The sequence below is a fragment of the Narcine bancroftii genome, chromosome 6 (genome assembly GCF_036971445.1).
Source record: "Narcine bancroftii isolate sNarBan1 chromosome 6, sNarBan1.hap1, whole genome shotgun sequence".
NCBI classification, from domain to species: Eukaryota; Metazoa; Chordata; class Chondrichthyes; order Torpediniformes; family Narcinidae; genus Narcine; species Narcine bancroftii.
In genome coordinates this window covers 168,586,657-168,605,820 of record NC_091474.1, presented here as the reverse complement: position 1 = coordinate 168,605,820, position 19,164 = coordinate 168,586,657, and the positions used below count along the sequence as shown (strand labels likewise).

The 19,164-nt window shown below is 42.1% G+C and overlaps 1 protein-coding gene and 1 pseudogene across 2 annotated transcripts in view; one reads left to right on the top strand and one right to left on the bottom strand.

The window, feature by feature from the left end:
* The window catches only part of LOC138736718 (fibronectin type III domain-containing protein 4-like), a 227,824-nt gene that overhangs the window by 45,578 nt on the left and 163,082 nt on the right, over window positions 1-19,164 (bottom strand). For both annotated transcript variants that reach the window (XM_069886681.1, XM_069886683.1), the window contains exon 4: window positions 2,083-2,172. In XM_069886681.1, the coding sequence (XP_069742782.1) occupies window positions 2,083-2,172 (90 nt within the window). The remainder of the gene's footprint in view (window positions 1-2,082; window positions 2,173-19,164) is intronic.
* On the top strand, window positions 7,527-7,694 carry LOC138737782 (U2 spliceosomal RNA; annotated as a pseudogene).

Genomic DNA, 19,164 nt, shown 5'->3' with positions numbered 1-19,164 from the left:
GTATCATTTTAGTATGACTGGAAGCATTGCTGCCACTTTGGTGGCAAATTCTTTAAGAACTAGGAGTTAGATGTTAACCAGCTAGTATTGCCAGAACATGCACAGTGTTGACTCTTAACTAAATATTCCTACAACTAGTAACAGATCTTTATCTGTGTGTGGAGCAAGCCCCCTGTGTACTTCAGAGAGATGTGACTTTCATTTACAGCATCCATCAAATTGCCCCTTGGAGATGCTGGGATGATAAATGCAACCAGCAGGTCATTTACCAAGATCCATGATTTCTGAGTATCACAGAAAATATAAGATTCATAAATATCCATCTGATTTATGAAAGTCTTTCATGGAAGGGGATCTTCTGGAGCTACCAGAACAACATTCTGGTTGAATTAACGCACTTCTGAAATGGTAAAACAAGTCACTGGTTCAAGAATAATAAAGAATAGATAATAAATACTAAGCTTACCAATGATATTTATTGTACAGAATCCTGTGGAACGTGACAGGCTATCTCATAGAGAAGGCGGGACATTAATGTGGCATCCAATGTGCGTAATGTCACATACAAGGATTGCAATTGTGCAAAGCAACATCTTACTGTGAGTGAGAAGCTTGTTCAATGACAATTTCCAGCTCGTGGAGTCCAACAATGGGAATCAATGTTCAGTGGTTAAAAACTTCCTCCTAACAGTAGTTCTCAGTTGAATTTCCTGGCCTCACCCCCACAATTCCAATGCTCAAACATGACATCCAATTCCATTTATGACCCCAACATCATCAAATGAAAATTTTGATCCATCTCCCCCTTCGATGGACCAACCCCACCCTTGTAGTCTCTAAAATCCCTCATGGCTGGCCTCCTTCTGACCCTACTTTGATTGTCCTAATAGTGCACAGTTCATTCTTCCCTGCACCATTCATGGTACAACTCTCCAGCAGCAATCCCCCTTGGAAATAAAACTTGCATTAACTTACTGTGCACCGCACATTTAACACACTTTGTGGGCCCATAAACTAGAGGATTACTTCAATAAAAAAATTAACATGCTCTTCCAGTTACTCAACAGCAATAGTGAGCTTTTCAACTATGAGTTTGAAAATGATTGCTATGCTTCATGACCATGAGTGAACATTATATTTTTGTAATGAGAAAATTTCACCTTTGACGACTTGTTTAAATATTATCACAACACATTTTCACAGGTTCATCATTAGGCTATTGCACAATGAACTGACTTTATGAAAATTTAATGCACCAAATCACCGCCCTGGAGCCATGATGCATCTGGCAGCGCAGCCCCGAGCACAGCCCTCCACTGGGAGGTCTGTAGCCAGTTGATGAGAGAAACACAAGAACTCTCCATGGAGAAAGACTTTGCTTTACTAAGATTAAACCTTTGTGAATGTCTTTCCTAATATTCAAAAATGTTCAGGTACAATTACAATGTTCAAAAAATATTTGGACAGGTAGATTGATAGGAATCTTTTAGAGGGATACAGATGGAGGCTATTAAATGGGATTAGCATGAATAAGCATTTTGGGCGGCATGGATAAGTTAGGCTAAAGGACCTGTTTCTAAACAATTATTAGAAAATAATATTAAAACAATAAAATAGATCAAATAATTAAATAACTACAAGGATTCACTCACACATGAAACAACAGGATCAATGTAATCTAATTAGATTTTCTTGAAATGAAACAACTCATTCTCTCAGTAGCCACTCTTCACTGTCCAGTTTTAATGGACCAATATACTCGTTGACCTGGTGCTAGTTCTGTCAGAAGGCTGGGAGAGGTGGAAGGCCGTGGCGTTCTGTTAGACTCCCTGAGCAGTGCACAGGTCCCACTCCTACCCTGAGGGGAAGGCAGAGCATGCGCTGAGTGCCTGAACTTCCACCTAGTGAGGCGTTGAACAGCTGGCCACTTCAGAATCAGAACTTATTGTCATGAACATGTCATCAGTCAGGTTCTAAACATCAAGTTCACCCCATCACTTTATTAGTTTAAATAAATCATACAAAATAAAGGTCAAGATATAGAATAGTTAATATGACCAGCAGTACTCAGGAGTGACATACCTGCCCACATGACCAGAACTGTCACGATAATGATCATTTCTCCCGTCTGCAATGGCATGTTCCTATTCATTTCCTGCACTGTCGGATCATCTGCAGACAAGGAAGAGCAAACTCCAATCAAAAAATAACAAGCAATTCATATTGCTGATGGATTTCAACACATTGCCCAATACTGCCACAAAAGGTTTAGGGCTTTCAAAATATTGATTACCTTTCCAGATGCTGATGGGGACTGGTGGGACTATTATCTACATCAGTCAGTTCATAGGCTTTGGGGTTTCAGTGCTTATAACCAGTACATTCAGGCGCAGTTCAGGGACTGCCTGTGTTCTCCATCTCTTACTCTCCTTTTTTCCCTCTAAAATTTCCTAGGCATTTGTTGAATGTTTTTACGTGCAAATCTGACAAAGAAAAACTACATTTACTTTAAACTTCAATTTGATTTGATTTTTACAGATGCTGACTGATATTCCTTACTATTTTGTGGAATTCATGTTACGCATTTCAGATTTCCAATATTTACTGTTTACATGAATGCAAAAGACAGAGTCTTTTTGACAATTATTTTGTCCTAAATCTATCACAAACAAGAAATTGGGAAATTCCTAGAAGTGCCAGCCAGGGTTTATCATCACAGACTGTGCAGTCAAAGGATTTGTATGCAATATTTCCAAGTATTCTAATTTGAAATATTCACTTTAATATGCCACTCCTTGTTTGAGTTTCCTGCTGGTTTCTTGTAAGCACTGACGAATACTGAATATAACAATGCACTCCAGTTATGTGGGTCTGAAGGTGCCTGATGAGTCAAAGGTGGGGTCTGTGGACTTTGCCACGGTAGAAGATATTTGAGGAAGGATATCTGTGAGGTTTCCTTCCACTGTTTACTCTGGACCACAGGATCTCAATGCCATTACTGCATTTATTTTCTGTCTTGAGCTGTTGTCGTGTAGGATTTCCACAGCTCAGCGGGAATGTTACATATTTTCTAGGAGGATTTTAAAGCATACGAGGATCAGAGCTGACTCAACAATTTGCAGAATATATTATTGACTTGAATGAATAGATTGAGTAGCTACAGCCAAATTTGCCAGTGACACAAGGATAAATGGGTTAGCAAGTTTTGAGGAGGACACAAGGAGCCTACAATGGGATATGGGCAGGTTAAATGAAAGGTCAAGAAGTAGACAAATGCGGGATAATGTGAGGTTGCCCTCTTTGGAAGGAAGAATGAAAAAGCAAACTTTTATTTATATGGTGAACAAAGAGAACCTTGGAGAACTCAAAAGGTCAGGCAGCATCCATGAATAGAAATGGTCAATCAACATTTCCAGTCATAACTCTATTCTCCAGCATCTGCAGTTTTTGTGTTTCAGTGGAGTTAGACAAGTAAATGTTCTGTTGCCATGGGATCGAGGTGTCCTAGCACATGAAACACAAAGGGTTGACAAATACAAGTGATTAAGAAAAGTAAGAGAACATACAGTATATGGTTTTGGTCTCCATGTAAAATTTGTTACTTTGTTATGAAAAGCAAGTTCACATATATTTCATGTCTGTTTACAATAACCACACCTGCAATATAATCGAACCTTTAAATGTATTAAACTTTTGTGGTTTAAGAATCTTTGATATATGAGTGGGTTGTTAACTCTCAGTAAATCACAACATTCTGTAGACACCGTGGTTGAAGTAAAAACACAAAGTGCTGGAGAAACCCAGCAGGTCAAACAATGTCATTTATGTAGCAAAGGTAAAGATATATCACGGACATTTCAGGCTTGAGCCCATCATCAAGGTATGAGAAAATGCTGGCAAGACTTTGAACAAAAGGGTGGGGAGGGGGGGGAAGGGGGAGGTAGAAAAAGCAAGAGACGATAGGTGGAGAAAGAAGGGAGGGGACAGCAGCAATGAAGGGGAGGGTGGATGGAAAACTGGAAAACCAGAAAAGGGGGAGGGGAAAGAAAAGGCCAGCAGGTTTAATGGAAAGCAGTAAATTCAATGGTCATGCCAAGTGAGAAAATAAGGTGTTGTTCCTCCAATCTGCAGGTTGTTAAGATGGGACAGTTCATAAGGCCATGGACAGATATGTGAGCATGGAAGTGTGACTCAGAATTGAAACGGTTGTTCACTGGGAGGTTGCTGTAGTTGCGAACTGAGCGGAGGTGCTGAGCGAAGCAATATCCAAATCTGCGACCTGTCTCTCCCATGTAGAGAATGCTACAAAGGGTGCACTGGATGCAGTAAATAAGTCCACTGGATGTACAAGTGAAGTGTTGCTTTACATGAAAGGCCTGTTTGGGGCCCCAGACCGTGGTGAAGGAGGAGATGTGGGCACAAGTGTTGCACCTCCTGTGGGAACAAGGGAAGGTGCTGGGGGTGCTATGGCTGGGGAGGGGTGAGTACACTAGGGAATCGTGGACGGAGTAGTCCCTGCAGAAGGCTGAGAGGGGAGGAGAGGAAACACTGTGACTGGTTGTGGGATCCTGTGATGCCAGAAATTCTGGCGGATAATGTGTTGGATACGGAGGGTGGTGGGGTGGTAGATGAGGTGGATTCTATGCTTGTTGCATCTGGGGGAAGAGGGGGCCAGGACAGGTGATTGTGAAATGAAGGAGATGCCGGTGAGGGCTGAGTTGATACTGGTTGGGGGAAGCCACTTTTGTGGAAGAAGGCAGACATTTCAGAAGAGCTGGACTGGAAGACCTCAACTTGGGAACAGATGCAGTGGAGATGGAGAAATTGAGAGAAGGGAATGGAATCCTAACAGGAGATAGGGTGTGAGGAAGTGCAGTACAGGTAGTTATTGGAGTTTGAAAGTTTGTGGTATATGACAGTGGAAAGCTTCTCCCGAGATGGAGACAGAGTGATCCAGGAAGGAGAGAGTGTTATTGGAGATGGACCAGGTGGATTTGAGTCCAGAAAGGGGAGAGTATTATACTACATCTCTCTATCTCCATCTCGGGAGACAAGCTTTCCACTTGCATATACGACAAAGCCTCCAATTCCCACAACTCTCAAACTCACTTGGTCCATCTCCGATAACACTCTCCCCCTTCCTGGATCTCTCTCTTCGTCTCAGGAGACAAGCTTTCCACTGGCATATATCACAAACTCTCCAACTCCAACAACTACCTTCACACCCTATCCCCCTGCTCTCAATTTCTCTGTCTTCACTGCATCTGTTCACAAGATAAAGTCTTCCAGCCCAGAGCTTCCAAAATGTCTGCCTTCTTCCATAAACGTGGTTTCCCCTCCTCAACTATCAACTCAGCCCTCACCCGCATCTTCTCCATTTCCCTCTCATCTGCTCTGCCCCCTCTACTCTCAGACACAACAAACATAGAATCCCCCTCATCCTCACCCTACCAGCCTTTGCATCCAACACATCATCCCCTGGAATTTCCGGCACTTACTACAAGATCCCACCACCAGACATTTTTCTTTCTCCCTTCTCGACTTTTCACAGGGACCACTCCCTCTGCAATTCCCCCGTGCACTCATCCCTCCCCACCCATCACACCACCAGCTCCTTCCCCTGTGGCCGCAGGAGGTGCAACACTTGTGTCCATACCTCCTCCCTCATCATGGTCCAGGGCCCCTCATAGGCCTTTCACGTGAAGCAATACTTCACTTGTACATCTAGAGGACTTGTTTACTGCATCTGTTGCACATTTTTTGGCATTCTGTACATTGGAGAGACAGGTCACAGACTGGGAGATTGCTTTGCTCAGCACCTCCGCTCTGTTCGCAACTACAGCGACCCTCCCAGTGGCCAACCATTTAAAATTCTGGTTACACTCCCACATTTACATGTCTGTCCATGGCCTTATGTACTGTCCTATGCTGACCACCCACAGATTGGAGGAACAATACCTTATTTTCCATTTGGACACAATCTAGCCACATGGCATGTACATTGACTTTACTGCTTTCCATTAAACCTGCTGGCCTTTTCTTTCCCCTCCCCCTTTTCTGGTTTTCCAGTTTTCCACCCACCCAGCCCTGCTATCCTGCCTCTCCATCATTGCTGCTGTCCCCTCCCTCCTTTCTCTACCTATCATCTCCTGCCTTTGCACCCCACCACCACCCCCCATTCCTGTTTGGACGTTTGTTGGAATTTTCTCATACTTTGATGAAGGGCTCAAGCCTGAAACATAGGTTATGTATCTTTACCTTTGCTACATAAAGGACATTGTTTGACTTGCTGAGTTTCTGCAGTATTTTGTGTTTTTACTCTTTATCCATAGAATGGTTCAGCTAATGTGGGTATAAAAACTAATCTCATTTTATCACATCACTATTTTCTCTTTGGACTGAAATCAGAGGTAGGTTCATGATCTAAGCCATTAGACACTCCCTCCTCACACATTAGAGTCATCTGCAGTTTAAAGGGGACAGGCGCAATAAGATGGTATGCAATATTGGTGGACAGTGTTCATCTTTGTTGTTTTCATGGGAAATTAATTAATGCTGGTGTCTGATCTTAAAACAGGATGCGAGCAAGTCAAAGCTTTTTTGCACAGTACTATTTTAGGTGTCTTCATAAAGGGTTCTGACTTGAAACGTTGACTGACAGTTTCTACCCACAGATGCTATATGACCTGCTGAATTACTCCAGCAATTCTTGGTCTGCTCCAGTTTCTAGCATTTGCAGCTTTGAGTTGACTTGTTCAGTCAATATTTATATTGCTGCAAATTGTATCCTCCGTGTGATGCCTGTGAAGTCAATGTGCGCACTGCACTGTCTTATCAACTGTCTCATTGCAGAGATGTTACTGACAGAGCAGCACTGTAAATTGTAGTATCAATGTGGAGTGCCATGGAATAAAGAAGTACAGTCAGTCAATCCTCGCTTCCTGACTTTCTTACAAAAGTACCAGGAGCAGCAAAGTGCTATCCTACAGAATGAGGGAAAACTATAAAACAGTTACCTGGAGTTTTGTCAAACCCCCTTCAGTAATTGGTTAGGGAAGCATTGAAAGAAACCAGGAGCAGACATAGCATTGATTTTGGGTTAGCTTGTGCGTTGCCCATGGATTATTTGAAACAAAAATAGGGAATGTGATTTCCTTAAGGCACTGGTTCTCATCCTTTATCTTTCCACTCAAATGCCACTTTAAGTAATCCCTCTGCCATTGGTGCTCTGTGATTAGTAAGGAATTGCTTAAGGTGGTATGTGGGTAGAAAGAAAATGTTTTAAAACCACTGTTTTAATCATACCTAATTGACTCGTTATGTGCACGGTTTCATAACTCCAAAGGAAATTGGCCAATGACAGTTTTTCTCAAGCAGAATATTTCAGTAACAATTCGGTCTAGAACAGTGATTCTCATCTTTCCCTTCCCACTCACATACCACCTTAACCAATCCCTTAATCACAGAGCACCAATGGCATAGGGATTACTTAAAGTGGTATGTGAGTGGAAAGAAAAAGGTTAAGAAACACTGCCTTAAATATCTGTCTTATCAGTTTAATATCTGATAAGTTTCTTATCTAGGGACCATATATTAAATTGATTTTTGGAACAGGGAGATGGAATAGGGGCTTGCTCCATCCACTCCACGCATCGACCCAGTATTGCAGTGCCTCTGGGAATGGTGCAAAAAAAAAGCAGCTAGGTAGCTCATAAAATGCAAATAATCACTGAACTCTAATAATCAGTCTAATTTCTCATAAGATCAGATCTTCAAAAAATTGGACAGTACCTCAGACAACCAGAGTTTCTTCTCAAAGGGGAGACGAGAACCTAAATTCCTTCACTAAAGTACTGTGTGTGTGTGTGTGTGTGTGTGTGTGTGTGTGTGTGTGTGTGTGTGTGTGTGTGTGTGTGTGTGTGTGTGTGTGTGGTGTGTGTGTGTGTGTGTGTGTGTGTGTGTGTACATGCAGTGAAGTACCATATACAAGTTCTTCTGTTTTTGAGACCCTCTCCAAGGCATTTTAGTTTAATCAAGTTTAACACCTGCATGTAAAAATTCAGGTATGTCATTAATGATCATCTCTAAAACAGGGGAAACTGATATAATGCAATAAGATCATGATATAGGAGCAGAAGGAGAACAATCCTTCTGCATCAAGTCTGCATCAAGTCTGCTCATGAACTAATCCATCCACCCACACAGCCCCATTTCCCGGCCTTCTCTCTGTGACCCTTGATGCCCTGATTATCAATCTTTGCCTTAAATATACCCAATGATCTCACTTCCACAACCACCTATGGCAACAAGTTCCATAGACTCATGACCCACTGGCTAAATAAATTTTTCCACTTCTCTGTTTTAAATTGATGCCCTTTTATGCCTTTTTTTCAAAAAAGACACTCAAAACTGAACACAGTCTCACCAGTACCCCATAGAGTCTGTTCTACAACTCTGTTCTTATATGCTATTCCTGTAAAAATGAATGTCAACATTGCATTCGCCATCTTCAACACCGACTCAACCTTGAAGTTAATCTTTAGGATATCATGCCCGAGGACTCCCAAGTCCTCTTGCACCTCTGAAGTTTGAATTTTCTCTCTATCTAAACAATAATCTGTCCTTCTATTTCTTCTACCAAAGTGCATGACCGTACACATTATATTACATCTACCATTTATTTTTTCCATTTCAGATTTATTGTCTGAGTACATACATGACATCACATACAAGGATAGACTATTTCTGTTAAGAGTAGTAGAGATTGAAACAAGAGGACATGAGTTAAGAGTGGTAGCGGTGTGGAATGAGCTTCCAGGAGAAATAGTGGCGGCAGAGTCAATTTTATTATTTAAGAAAAAGTTGGACAGGTATATGGATGAGAAGAAGGTGGAGGGTTATGGTCATTGTGCAGGTAGGTGGGACTAGAGAGGAGTGTTTGGTTCGGTGTGGACCAGAAGGGCCTAATGGCCTGTTTCCGTGCTGTAATTGTTATATATATGTTTATATACAACCCTGACATTCTTTTTTCTGCAGGTGAGGCAGATTTATCACTTCTTGGTAGTGCAAAAGAAACTGTTCCCAACACGCAAACAAATAAAGAACTGTAAACATAATGAATGTAAACAAACTGACTGTGCAATTTAGAGAGAATAAAAAAATTCAATAAAATGCACAAGTAAGAGTCCTTAAATGAATCCCTGATTGAGTTTGTTGTTGACGTGTCTGATGGTGGAGGGGTATCAGCTGTTCTTGAACCTGATGGTGCAAGTCTTGTGGCACCTATATCTCTTTCCTGACGGCAGCAGCGTTAACAGAGCATGTGCTGGATTGTGTGGATCCTTGATAATTGCTGGTGCTCTCTGACAGCAGTCTTCCCTATAGATATTCTTGATAGTGGGGAGGGTTTTGCCTGTGATGTCCTGGTCTATGTCCACTACATTTTTCAGAGCTTTACACTCTGGTCCCCAGACCAGACCGTGATACAGCCGGTAAGCACACATTCCACAAAATGTCTGTAGAAATTTTCCATGATTTTTGGTATTATACCATATCTCCACAAACCCCAGAGGAAGTAGAGGCACTGATGTGCTTTCTTCATGATGCCATTAATGTGTTGGGTCCAGGAAAGATCCTCCAAGATAGTGACTCTCAAGAACTTTAATTTGCTCATTTTATCTTCCTCTGATCCACAATGATCCCTGGATTGTACACCTCTGGTTTTTCCTTCTTGAAATCAATAATCAGCTCCTTGGTTTTGGTGACATTGAGTACCATCTCCCTCCTGTTTACTGACTCATCGCCTTTCTTTACACAATTCATTACTGTTGAATTGTCGGAAAATTTGTAGATGGTGTTATTGTCATACCACGCCACATGATCATAGTTCTAAAGTGAGTAGAGCAGAAGACTAAGAATGCACTCTCCTAATCTAAATCAGTGGTTATCAACCTTTTTCTTTCTACTCACATATCACTTTAAGTAATCCCTATGTCATCAGTGCTCTATGATTAGTAAGGGATTGGTTAAGGTAGTATGTGAGTGAGAAGGGAAGATTGAGAATTGTTACTGAAATATTTTGCTTGAGAAAAATTGTCATTGACCCATTTCCTTTGGAGTTATGAAACCATGCACATAATGAGTCAATTAGGTACAATTAAAACAGTGGCTTTCAAACTTTTTCTTTCCACCCACATACCACCTTAAGCAATTCTACTAATCACAGAGCACCGATGGCATAGGGAATACTTAAAGTGGTATGTAAGTGGAAAGAAAAAGGTTGAGAACCACTGATCTAAATCTGCAGCCTTTCCATACCCTCAGCATTTATTGCCCTAACACCTACCACAAATTTAGCCACAATCCATAATCCAAATGATTTATATACAATGTCCCAAGACTGACCCCTGTGGAACACTACTGGTAAGCAGAAGCTAACCAGAACAGGATCCTTTTATTCCTACTCTCTGTTTCCTGTTGATCAGCCAATGTTATACTCATTCTAATATTCTTCCTTTAATTCCATGGGCTCTCATTTTGTTTAACACTGGTCGAAAGCCTTTTGAAATTCCAAATACACAGCATTCAACTGCATCACCCCGACTTTACTAACTGTGATCTCTTCAAGAGATTGCAGTAGGTTCGTCAGGCATAATTTTCCTTTAGGGAAACCATGCTGAATGGTCCCATTTTTTCAAGGACTTCCAGGTATTCTGTCATCTCATCCTGGACAATTGACTCCAACAGCTTCCGAACCACTGACATAATTTTCTTTCTGCTGCCTTGCTCCCTTCTTAAACAGTGAAATGATATTTGCAATCCTCCAATCCATTGGAACAATGCCAGAATCCATCGATTCCTGGAAGATTGTTACCCAAGCCTCCACAATCTCAACAGCTACTTCCATCTATCCTGGGAGAATTATCTATGCTTAGAACATTTCGCTTCCCAAGTACCTTTTCTCCCATAAGCTTGACTGCACTCACTTTTCTTCCTGGAGACCCTTGAGAGTCCAGTATACAACTAATGTCTTCCACAGTGAAGACTGATCCAAAATATACATTAAGTTCTTCTGCCATCTCCGTCTCCCATTACAATTTCTTCAGTGCTGTTTTCTATCAGTCCTATGTCTACTTTTGTCTCTCTTTTACTCTTTATATATTTAAAAAAGCTTGTAGTATCCTCTTAGTTCCTAACCTCCTTTCTTAATTTATCATTTCCTTCTTAATCACCTTCTTAGTTGTCTTCACTAAGTTTTTAAAAGCTTCACAGTTCTCTAACTTCTCACTAATTTTTGCTTTTACTTTGGCTTTAACTTCCCTCTTCCGCCACAATTGTCTCATTTTTCCATTCATAAATTTCTTTCTTTTTGGCACCTCTCTGTCATGCATTTTCCACGTTTCTCATAGAAATCAGCCACTGCTGATCTGCTGTTTTCTCGATTAGCGTGCTTTTCCAATGAACTTCGGCCAGTTCTTCTCTCATGCGACTGTAATTTCCTTTACCCCACTGAAATACCAACGCAAGCTAAGGACTCCCAAGATTTTCAAAATGTGACAAGTGGCTCCCCTTAGTAATGTACTTGGGAGCCTTGCCATTTATTGATTGCTTGCATAGAGGAGTTGTAGATGCTATTAAATTAAAATGAACCATGGAAACTGAAGCCGGTAAACCTGCCAAAGATCCTTACTCATCACAGCAATAAGACATTTTCTTGGAGACCCCCGAAGTAGGAACTCCAGAGACAAAGTATATCAAATTTTATACTTTGAAAAAAATTAACAGGAGATGATTGATAGGCAGAGCAAATATATCTCTTTGATGTTTAATGTGCTAGTTGATAAAATTAAATATAATTTGGAAGCTTCCTTCATCTCAGCTACAACATGGTAGATGAAGCATAGTCCCATTGTCTTATGTGTGACTGATGTCAAACTGGAGGAGATGGCTGAGATCAGAGCCTGAATGGACAGGAGCCACAACCTTCATCGGAGCTGCAGCCACAAGCTCCCTAGTACAAGTCTTGGCTGCAGCATAATTATTGGTGATTACATTCTTCAAGATGTCTCTTATGAATCAAAGGCATGGTGATGACTGTGCATAAGTTACAGGTGAACACCTTACTCAGTCTAACACTGTACAGCTGTGCAAGAGGGTAATTCCCATGTAGTTGCTGCTGGTACATGGACATCCTTTTCTTTATGGAGGTATCTCTCATCATTGTTCATTTGTGTCCTCTACAACAACTCACTGCCTTCCATCCATGTTTCATGGGCTACAATTTTTGAACTGCCATTTGTTGATGTCAGAGCAAGTGAGGCTGCACTTTGGGAGGTTACCCTATCTTAGCATTTGCTACAGCTTTTTCTGGGACCTCTGAACGATCTGGGAGGGGGTGAGAGTAGCTCAGTGTAATGAGTAAAGAGAGAGCAGTTGTACTGAGACTGAATGCTCTGTACCATTAAATCACCATGCAACATGTATGAGGGAGTTCAACAGAATAAGCAAGGACCCATTGAGACCTATCCAGTGTCAGTAAAGGTAATGGACTGAAGTGAGTATTTTTCTTGACAGTTCCAACTCTTGTTAATTCCATTCTGTAGAGTACCATAGTATATCTTGAAGCAAGGCTGCATGGATGTGTAAGACAGTGCATGGGGACAGAGACACACCAAGGATATGGGAAAGAAAGGGTGAGAACTGTACCTACACAGTAAGATAAGTGGAGTGCATTGAAGTGTGGTGCTTCTATTTGAGCAAAAGGAGATGGTGAAAGAAAATTGGTATTGCTGTTATTAAAATGTGGTGCTGTACACGAAGTAAAGAATGTGAAAGGGTTTCATACGTCAGTCACTCCAAAAATTTATACAGCATGGAAACAGGCCCCTCAGCCCAACTCATCCATGGTGGTCAACATGCCTATCGAGCTCATCCACTTGCCTGCATTTGACCTATATTCCTCTCAGTCTTTCTAATCCTTGTACCTGTCTAATAAATGTGTTTTAAATGACATAAGGATACCTGCTTCAATCACTTCTTCTGGCAACTCAACACTGTCCATCTGAAACATTTGCCCCTCAGATCTACTTTAAATCGTCGCCCTCTGATTTTAGATTGCCCTACCCTTGGTAAAAATGGGTATCCAAGCCCTTCATGATTTAATAAAGCTCTGTTTGGTCTTTTTTCACCCAGCTTTGCATCCAGGTCCTTTGAGTAACACAGCTTGCATGAATATTAGCAGCCACCCTTCTTCACTGCTGCTGCATTGGGAAAAGGCACTTCCTTTCCACAGTTGTCCGCTCGTCAAGCGCCTGGACACCCTGCTAACAATTTTTACTCTGCCAAGAGAGAACCCTAATGCAATATTCTCCATTTGTAAAGTGGCTCTTTCTTTAAAGAGGCAAAAGAACAATCACCTTAAGATTCTCCTCTATTTTCCAAAATTGAGATCTCTAAATACTGGCATCTTGAAAGCATATTAAGTGAAATCTGAGAAATATCTAAAAGGTAAATTCCATTCTTATCTTACTATCAGATATGCTGAGAAACTCACAAATAATTGAGTTTGTATTAATTATGTTTCAGAACATTTAAAATCTTCCATTAGGCTATTTTCATCTCATAAGGCCCTTTCAGGTGGCATGAACACCCCCATGTAAAGCTGTAGAATATTCCCCCTTGCAGCTCAATACCCATTCACTTGAATGTGCCAAGAGCACATCTAAGGCACCGAGGCCAACCTTGCTCGGGGTGGGATAATTGGTGGAGTGCTGCGCTCTGATGATGCACCTGAATGTGCAGCCACTATAAGTGGCTGCTTAGGGGCAGGCTGATGACTCCATCAGCCCATGATCCAACATCTGGCTACTTGACAGCCCTCTCTGCCCCAATAACTGACAACCCCTAGGTCCCGTTATATAACAGCCTTCCCCCCCCCCCCCCCACCCAGCTACCTGAAAGCCCCCACTCCAATGAGGAGGGGAGGTTGACTGGGCCCACTGGGGCAGGGACAATCTGTGGAGGCCGTCAGGGCAGGGGTGGCCGTTTGGGAATGTTGGGGAAGGGGCGGCTAGTGGGGGATGTCGGGGTAGGGGTGGCCAGTGGGGAACATTGGAGCAGGGGAGATTTGTGGGGACTGTCAGGGTGGAGATGGCCAGCGGGGGACCTCAGGGCAGGGGTGGCCAGTGGGGGACATTGGGGCAGGGGTGGCCAACAGGGGAGTGGCTGATGCAGGCTCTGACAACCCGGCTGGCCACTCTTGCAAAGTCCTCCTCAGCGACAAGATCATCCACAATCGATGGTCAGAACACTTCCAATCTCTTTTCAGTGCCAACCACTCAGTCCAAGAATCCACCCTGCTCCAGCTCCCTCAACAGCCCTTGAGTCTAGAGCTGGATGAGGTCCTTACACGGGAAGAGACATATAAGGCAATTGAACAACTGAAAAGTGGCAAAGCAGCAGGTATGGATGGAATTCCCCCAGAGGTCTGGAAGCCTGGCGGCAAAACTCTGCATACCAAACTGCATGAATTTTTCATGCTCTGCTGGGACCAAGGAAAGCTGCCTCAGGACCTTCGTGATGCCATCATCATCATCCTGTACAAAAACAAAGGCGAGAAATCAGACTGCTCAAACTACAGGGGAATCACGCTGCTCTCCAATGCAGGCAAAATCTTCACTAGGATTCTCCTTAATAGACTAATACCTAGGGTCGCCGAAAATGTCCTCCCAGAATCACAGTGCGGCTTTTGCTCAAACAGAGGAACTACTGACATGGTCTTTGCCCTCAGATAGCTCCAAGAAAAGTGCTGAGAACAAAACAAAGGACTCTACATCACCTTTGTTGACCTCACCAAAGCCTTCGACACCGTGAGCAGGAAAGGGCTTTGGCAAATACCAGAGCGCCTCGAATGCCCCCCCAAGTTCCTCAACATGGTTATCCAACTGAACGAAAACCAACAGGGTCGGGTCAGATACAGCAATGAGCTCTCCGAACCCTTCTCCATTGACAATGGCATGAAGCAAGGCTGCGTCCTCGCACCAACCCTCTTTACTATCTTCTTCAGCATGATGCTGAAACAAGCCATGAAAGACCTCAACAATGAAGATGCTGTTTACATCAGATACCGCACGGATGGCAGTCTCTTCAATCTGAGGCGCCTGCACCAAGACACAAGAGCAACTTGTCTGTGAACTACTCTTTGCAGATGATGCCGCTTTAGTTGCCCATTCAGAGCCAGCTCTCCAGCGCATGACGTCCTGTTTTGCGGAAACTGCCAAAATGTTTGGCCTGGAAGTCAGCCTGAAGAAAACTGAGGTCCTCCATCAGCCAGCTCCCCACCATGACTACCAGCCCCCCCACATCTCCATCGGGCACACAGAACTCAAAATGGTCAACCAGTTTACCTACCTCAGCTGCATCATTTCATCTGATGCAAGGATCAACAACGAGATAGACAACAGACTCGCCAAGCCAAATAGCGCCTTTGGAAGACTACACAAAAGAGTCTGTAAAAACAACCACCTGAAGAAACACACAAAGATCAGCGTGTTCAGAGCCGTTGTCATACCCACGCTCCTGTTTGGCTCTGAATCATGGGTCCTCTACTGGCATCACTTATGGCTCCTAGAACGCTTCCATCAGCGCTGTCTCCGCTCCATCCTCAACATTCATTGGAGTAACTTCATCTCCAACATCGAAGTACTCGAGCTGGCAGAGTCCGCAAGCGTCGAATCCATGCTGCTGAAGACCCAACTGCGCTGGGTGGGTCACGTCTCCAGAATGGAGGACCATCGCCTTCCCAAGATCGTGTTATATGGCGAGCTCTCCACTGACCACCGAGATAGAGGTGCACCAAAGAAGAGGTACAAGGACTGCTTAAAGAAATCTCTTGGTGCCTGCCACATTGACCACCGCCAGTGGGCTGATATTGTCCCCAACCGTGCATCTTGGCACCTCACAGTTTGGCGGGCAGCAACCTCCTTTGAGAAGACTGCAGAGCCCACCTCACTGACAAAAGTCAAAGGAGGAAAAACCCAACACCCAACCCCAACCAACCAATTTTCCCTTGCAACCGCTGCAACCATGCCTGCCTGTCCCACATCGGATTTGTCAGTCCCCAACGAGCCTGCAGCAGACGTGGACATACCCCTCCATAAATCTTCGTCTGCGCAGCCAAGCCAAAGAAGAAGAAGAAAAGAAAAGAAGATAAATAGTGAGAATCCACTTAGTAATGTGTAAGTAAGTCCTCATCTGGAGCAGTTTCCAGGACAGAAACCAGTATTGTGATTGTGTCCAAGAAAATATTGCTTCATTGTTAAACTTTCAGTGTTACACAATGTTACTGCTTTGTTCAGTTTGATACCTGTCACAGTTAACGCTTTTATATAGACAGATGTGCCTGATCTGACAAGCCAGAGCCCAAATTACTTCTTGAGACATAGTAGCCACAATTTGCTTAAATGCCTTCATGACAGAAGAGTGGGAAGCAAATAATTTTCTTGACTCGAGTTGCTGAAATGAGTTTCCAGAATGTTCTCTTGTTTATATAATTGGCAATGCATTTTTCTTCTAATTGTTTCAGACAAATAATGCGCAGCACTGAATTTAACATTTCCTGGTTTGAAACTCATGCAGAAACACCACATTTTCTCCATGCATTTAACTTCATGGGGCAATTCCTCGATAAATGCAAATATTTTCAGGACAATACTTTTTACAGGTATTCACAAAACATCTTTGATGCAGGACATGTCTTCATTCACAGTCCATTCTACTTGAATCTAGTACGTCTTTTAGAACATGTGTGTATGACATCTCCAATTAGTTGATGCTCCTATTGAAGTATGAAAATAATTCTATGTCAAAGCCACAAATGGCATCCTGTGTATAAACTCTCCTTTAGCACATTTTTCAATCTGTTTGGAGACAATATCTTTCATCGCCTCTTCTCTGTTGCCCAGCTAAGTGTTGCTTGAATTGCTTGGTTTCACTCATATCAAATATCATCTGCAATGCCTTCACTTCCCATTCTCAGGCAATTATTGCTGTGGTCCCCCAAGGATCTATTCTTGGCTCTCTCTTCTTATGCATCAACATACTTTCATCATCCACAAATAAAGCTGAATAACTTGGCCAATGAAGCACAGAAAGAATGGTAGGGTAAAGGAAGCATGGTTAATCAAAGAAGTGAAATGATTAGTCAAGATTTAGGGGGCAAAACATTCAGGCATGGCTCTTGAGAATGATAAGGTAGCCTGAAAGGAACTCAAAAAGGAAATTAGGAGAGCTAGAAGGGAACACGAGAAGGCCTGGGCCTGTAGATCAAGAAAAACCGCAGGGCATTCTACATGTAAAGCACAAGAGGTTGTATGATTACGGGTCAGTCATCTTAATTTCCTCCAAAAAAAACAAATTTGTGAGACACAAACTCAACTACACAAAACCATGATGATCATTCTTAATTTTACGCAAAAATCTGCTGCCTACATCCAGTCCCTTCATCATCCCTTTACTCTCTGATCTCCAATTTCTTTTGGTTAAGAAGTGCAGTGACTTTAAAATACTCATTCATATTTTCACATCTTTTCCTTATGACTGCCTATAACTTTGATCTTTTGAGAATCCCAAATGTGTTTGCTCCATGAGTGATTGTCAAATTTTCCACAATCAAGACATTAGACCCCTCTTTATACCATTTTGCTGTGTTACATCTCTTTTCACCTTGATGTAGTGCCTAAAAATCGATCTCTTTATCCGAATATTTGGCCATTTGCCCCAATATTCCTATGAGTGGCTAGATGGTAACTTCAGTTTGATAATGTATCTGGTATTTGGATAATTCACCACCTTAGAAATATTGTCAAAAACCAAGTGCAATCTAGAAATTGTAACTTTGGTGTGTCTAAATCATGTCAAATCTTAATGCCTAATGTTATTTGAAATTTACAAATTTGCTGTTTACATTGTAATACATGTTTCTACAATTGAATAGTTTTGTTTATTCCCAGAGCAACAAACTCTGAGACAGGAGGATCATTATTATTCTCTGCAAATGTAATCTGATCGTTCAGCAATCAACTGTAATACACATAAATATGAATAAGATCAATCCACAATAACAACTTCAGACTGAAAATATTTTTCTGACTGAATTTGTATCCTTGATTCTTAGTATTTGTGTGGTCTCATAGTGGTGCCACATCCTTGATTTTTCTGTTTCTCTTTTCAGGAGGCAAAAGTTTGTCTCAGATAATAATAAGATCTTACTTAACTTTTCTTTCAATGTTCAATTCAAGGAGAGGCCATTCTCGTTACTGGGTCCATTCCATTCAGTCCTTAGAATATGAGTAATGAAATATTTCAATTCCAATCCATCACTGCCATGATCTTTGGTCCCTCTTCTTTAAGAAAGAGTGGGCATTTGCTGATACAAAAAAAATCAATCCAGCTAATCTTTCTGCTACTTTCAATCTTCTTCATCAATGATATTGATCCACTCTTAAAATTGTGTCCTTTCATTCCAAGACAATCTTGATAACCCATTTCACCATTCCATGTCATCAGGAAGTATTTTGTAACTTTGCTCGATGCTTGTGCTGAAGTTTGAGGTCCAATTTAAACTGCCAGATTACCGGAAGTGAGGACAAAGAAGATGCTTTACAGAGACCACAAGAACAGTTATTATTTCATTAATAAAGCCAGGATTACTCTCTTTGGTCTCAGATTAAATGTTATAGAACCATAGAATACTACAACATAGACCCTTCTAGTCTGTGCTGAAACATTCTGCTAGACCCACTAATCTGTACCCATTCCATAACCCTCCAGACCCCACATTCACCACGTCAGATGGCAGCTCATTCCACACTCCCACCTCTCTCTGAGTGAAGAAATTCCCCCAAACCTTTCCCTTTTCACCCTAAAACCATGTCCTCTCATATATATATCTTTTCCAATCTAAGTGGAGAGTGCCCACTTGCATTTACTCTTTCTACACCCCTCATAATTTTGTAAATCTCTATCAAATCTCCCCTCATTCTTCTATGCCCCAAAGTCCTAACCTCTTTAATCTTTCCTGGTAATTCATCTCCTGAAGATCCAGCAACATCCTAGTAAATCTTCACTGCACTCTGTCAATCTTAATGATATCCTTCCTGTAGTTTG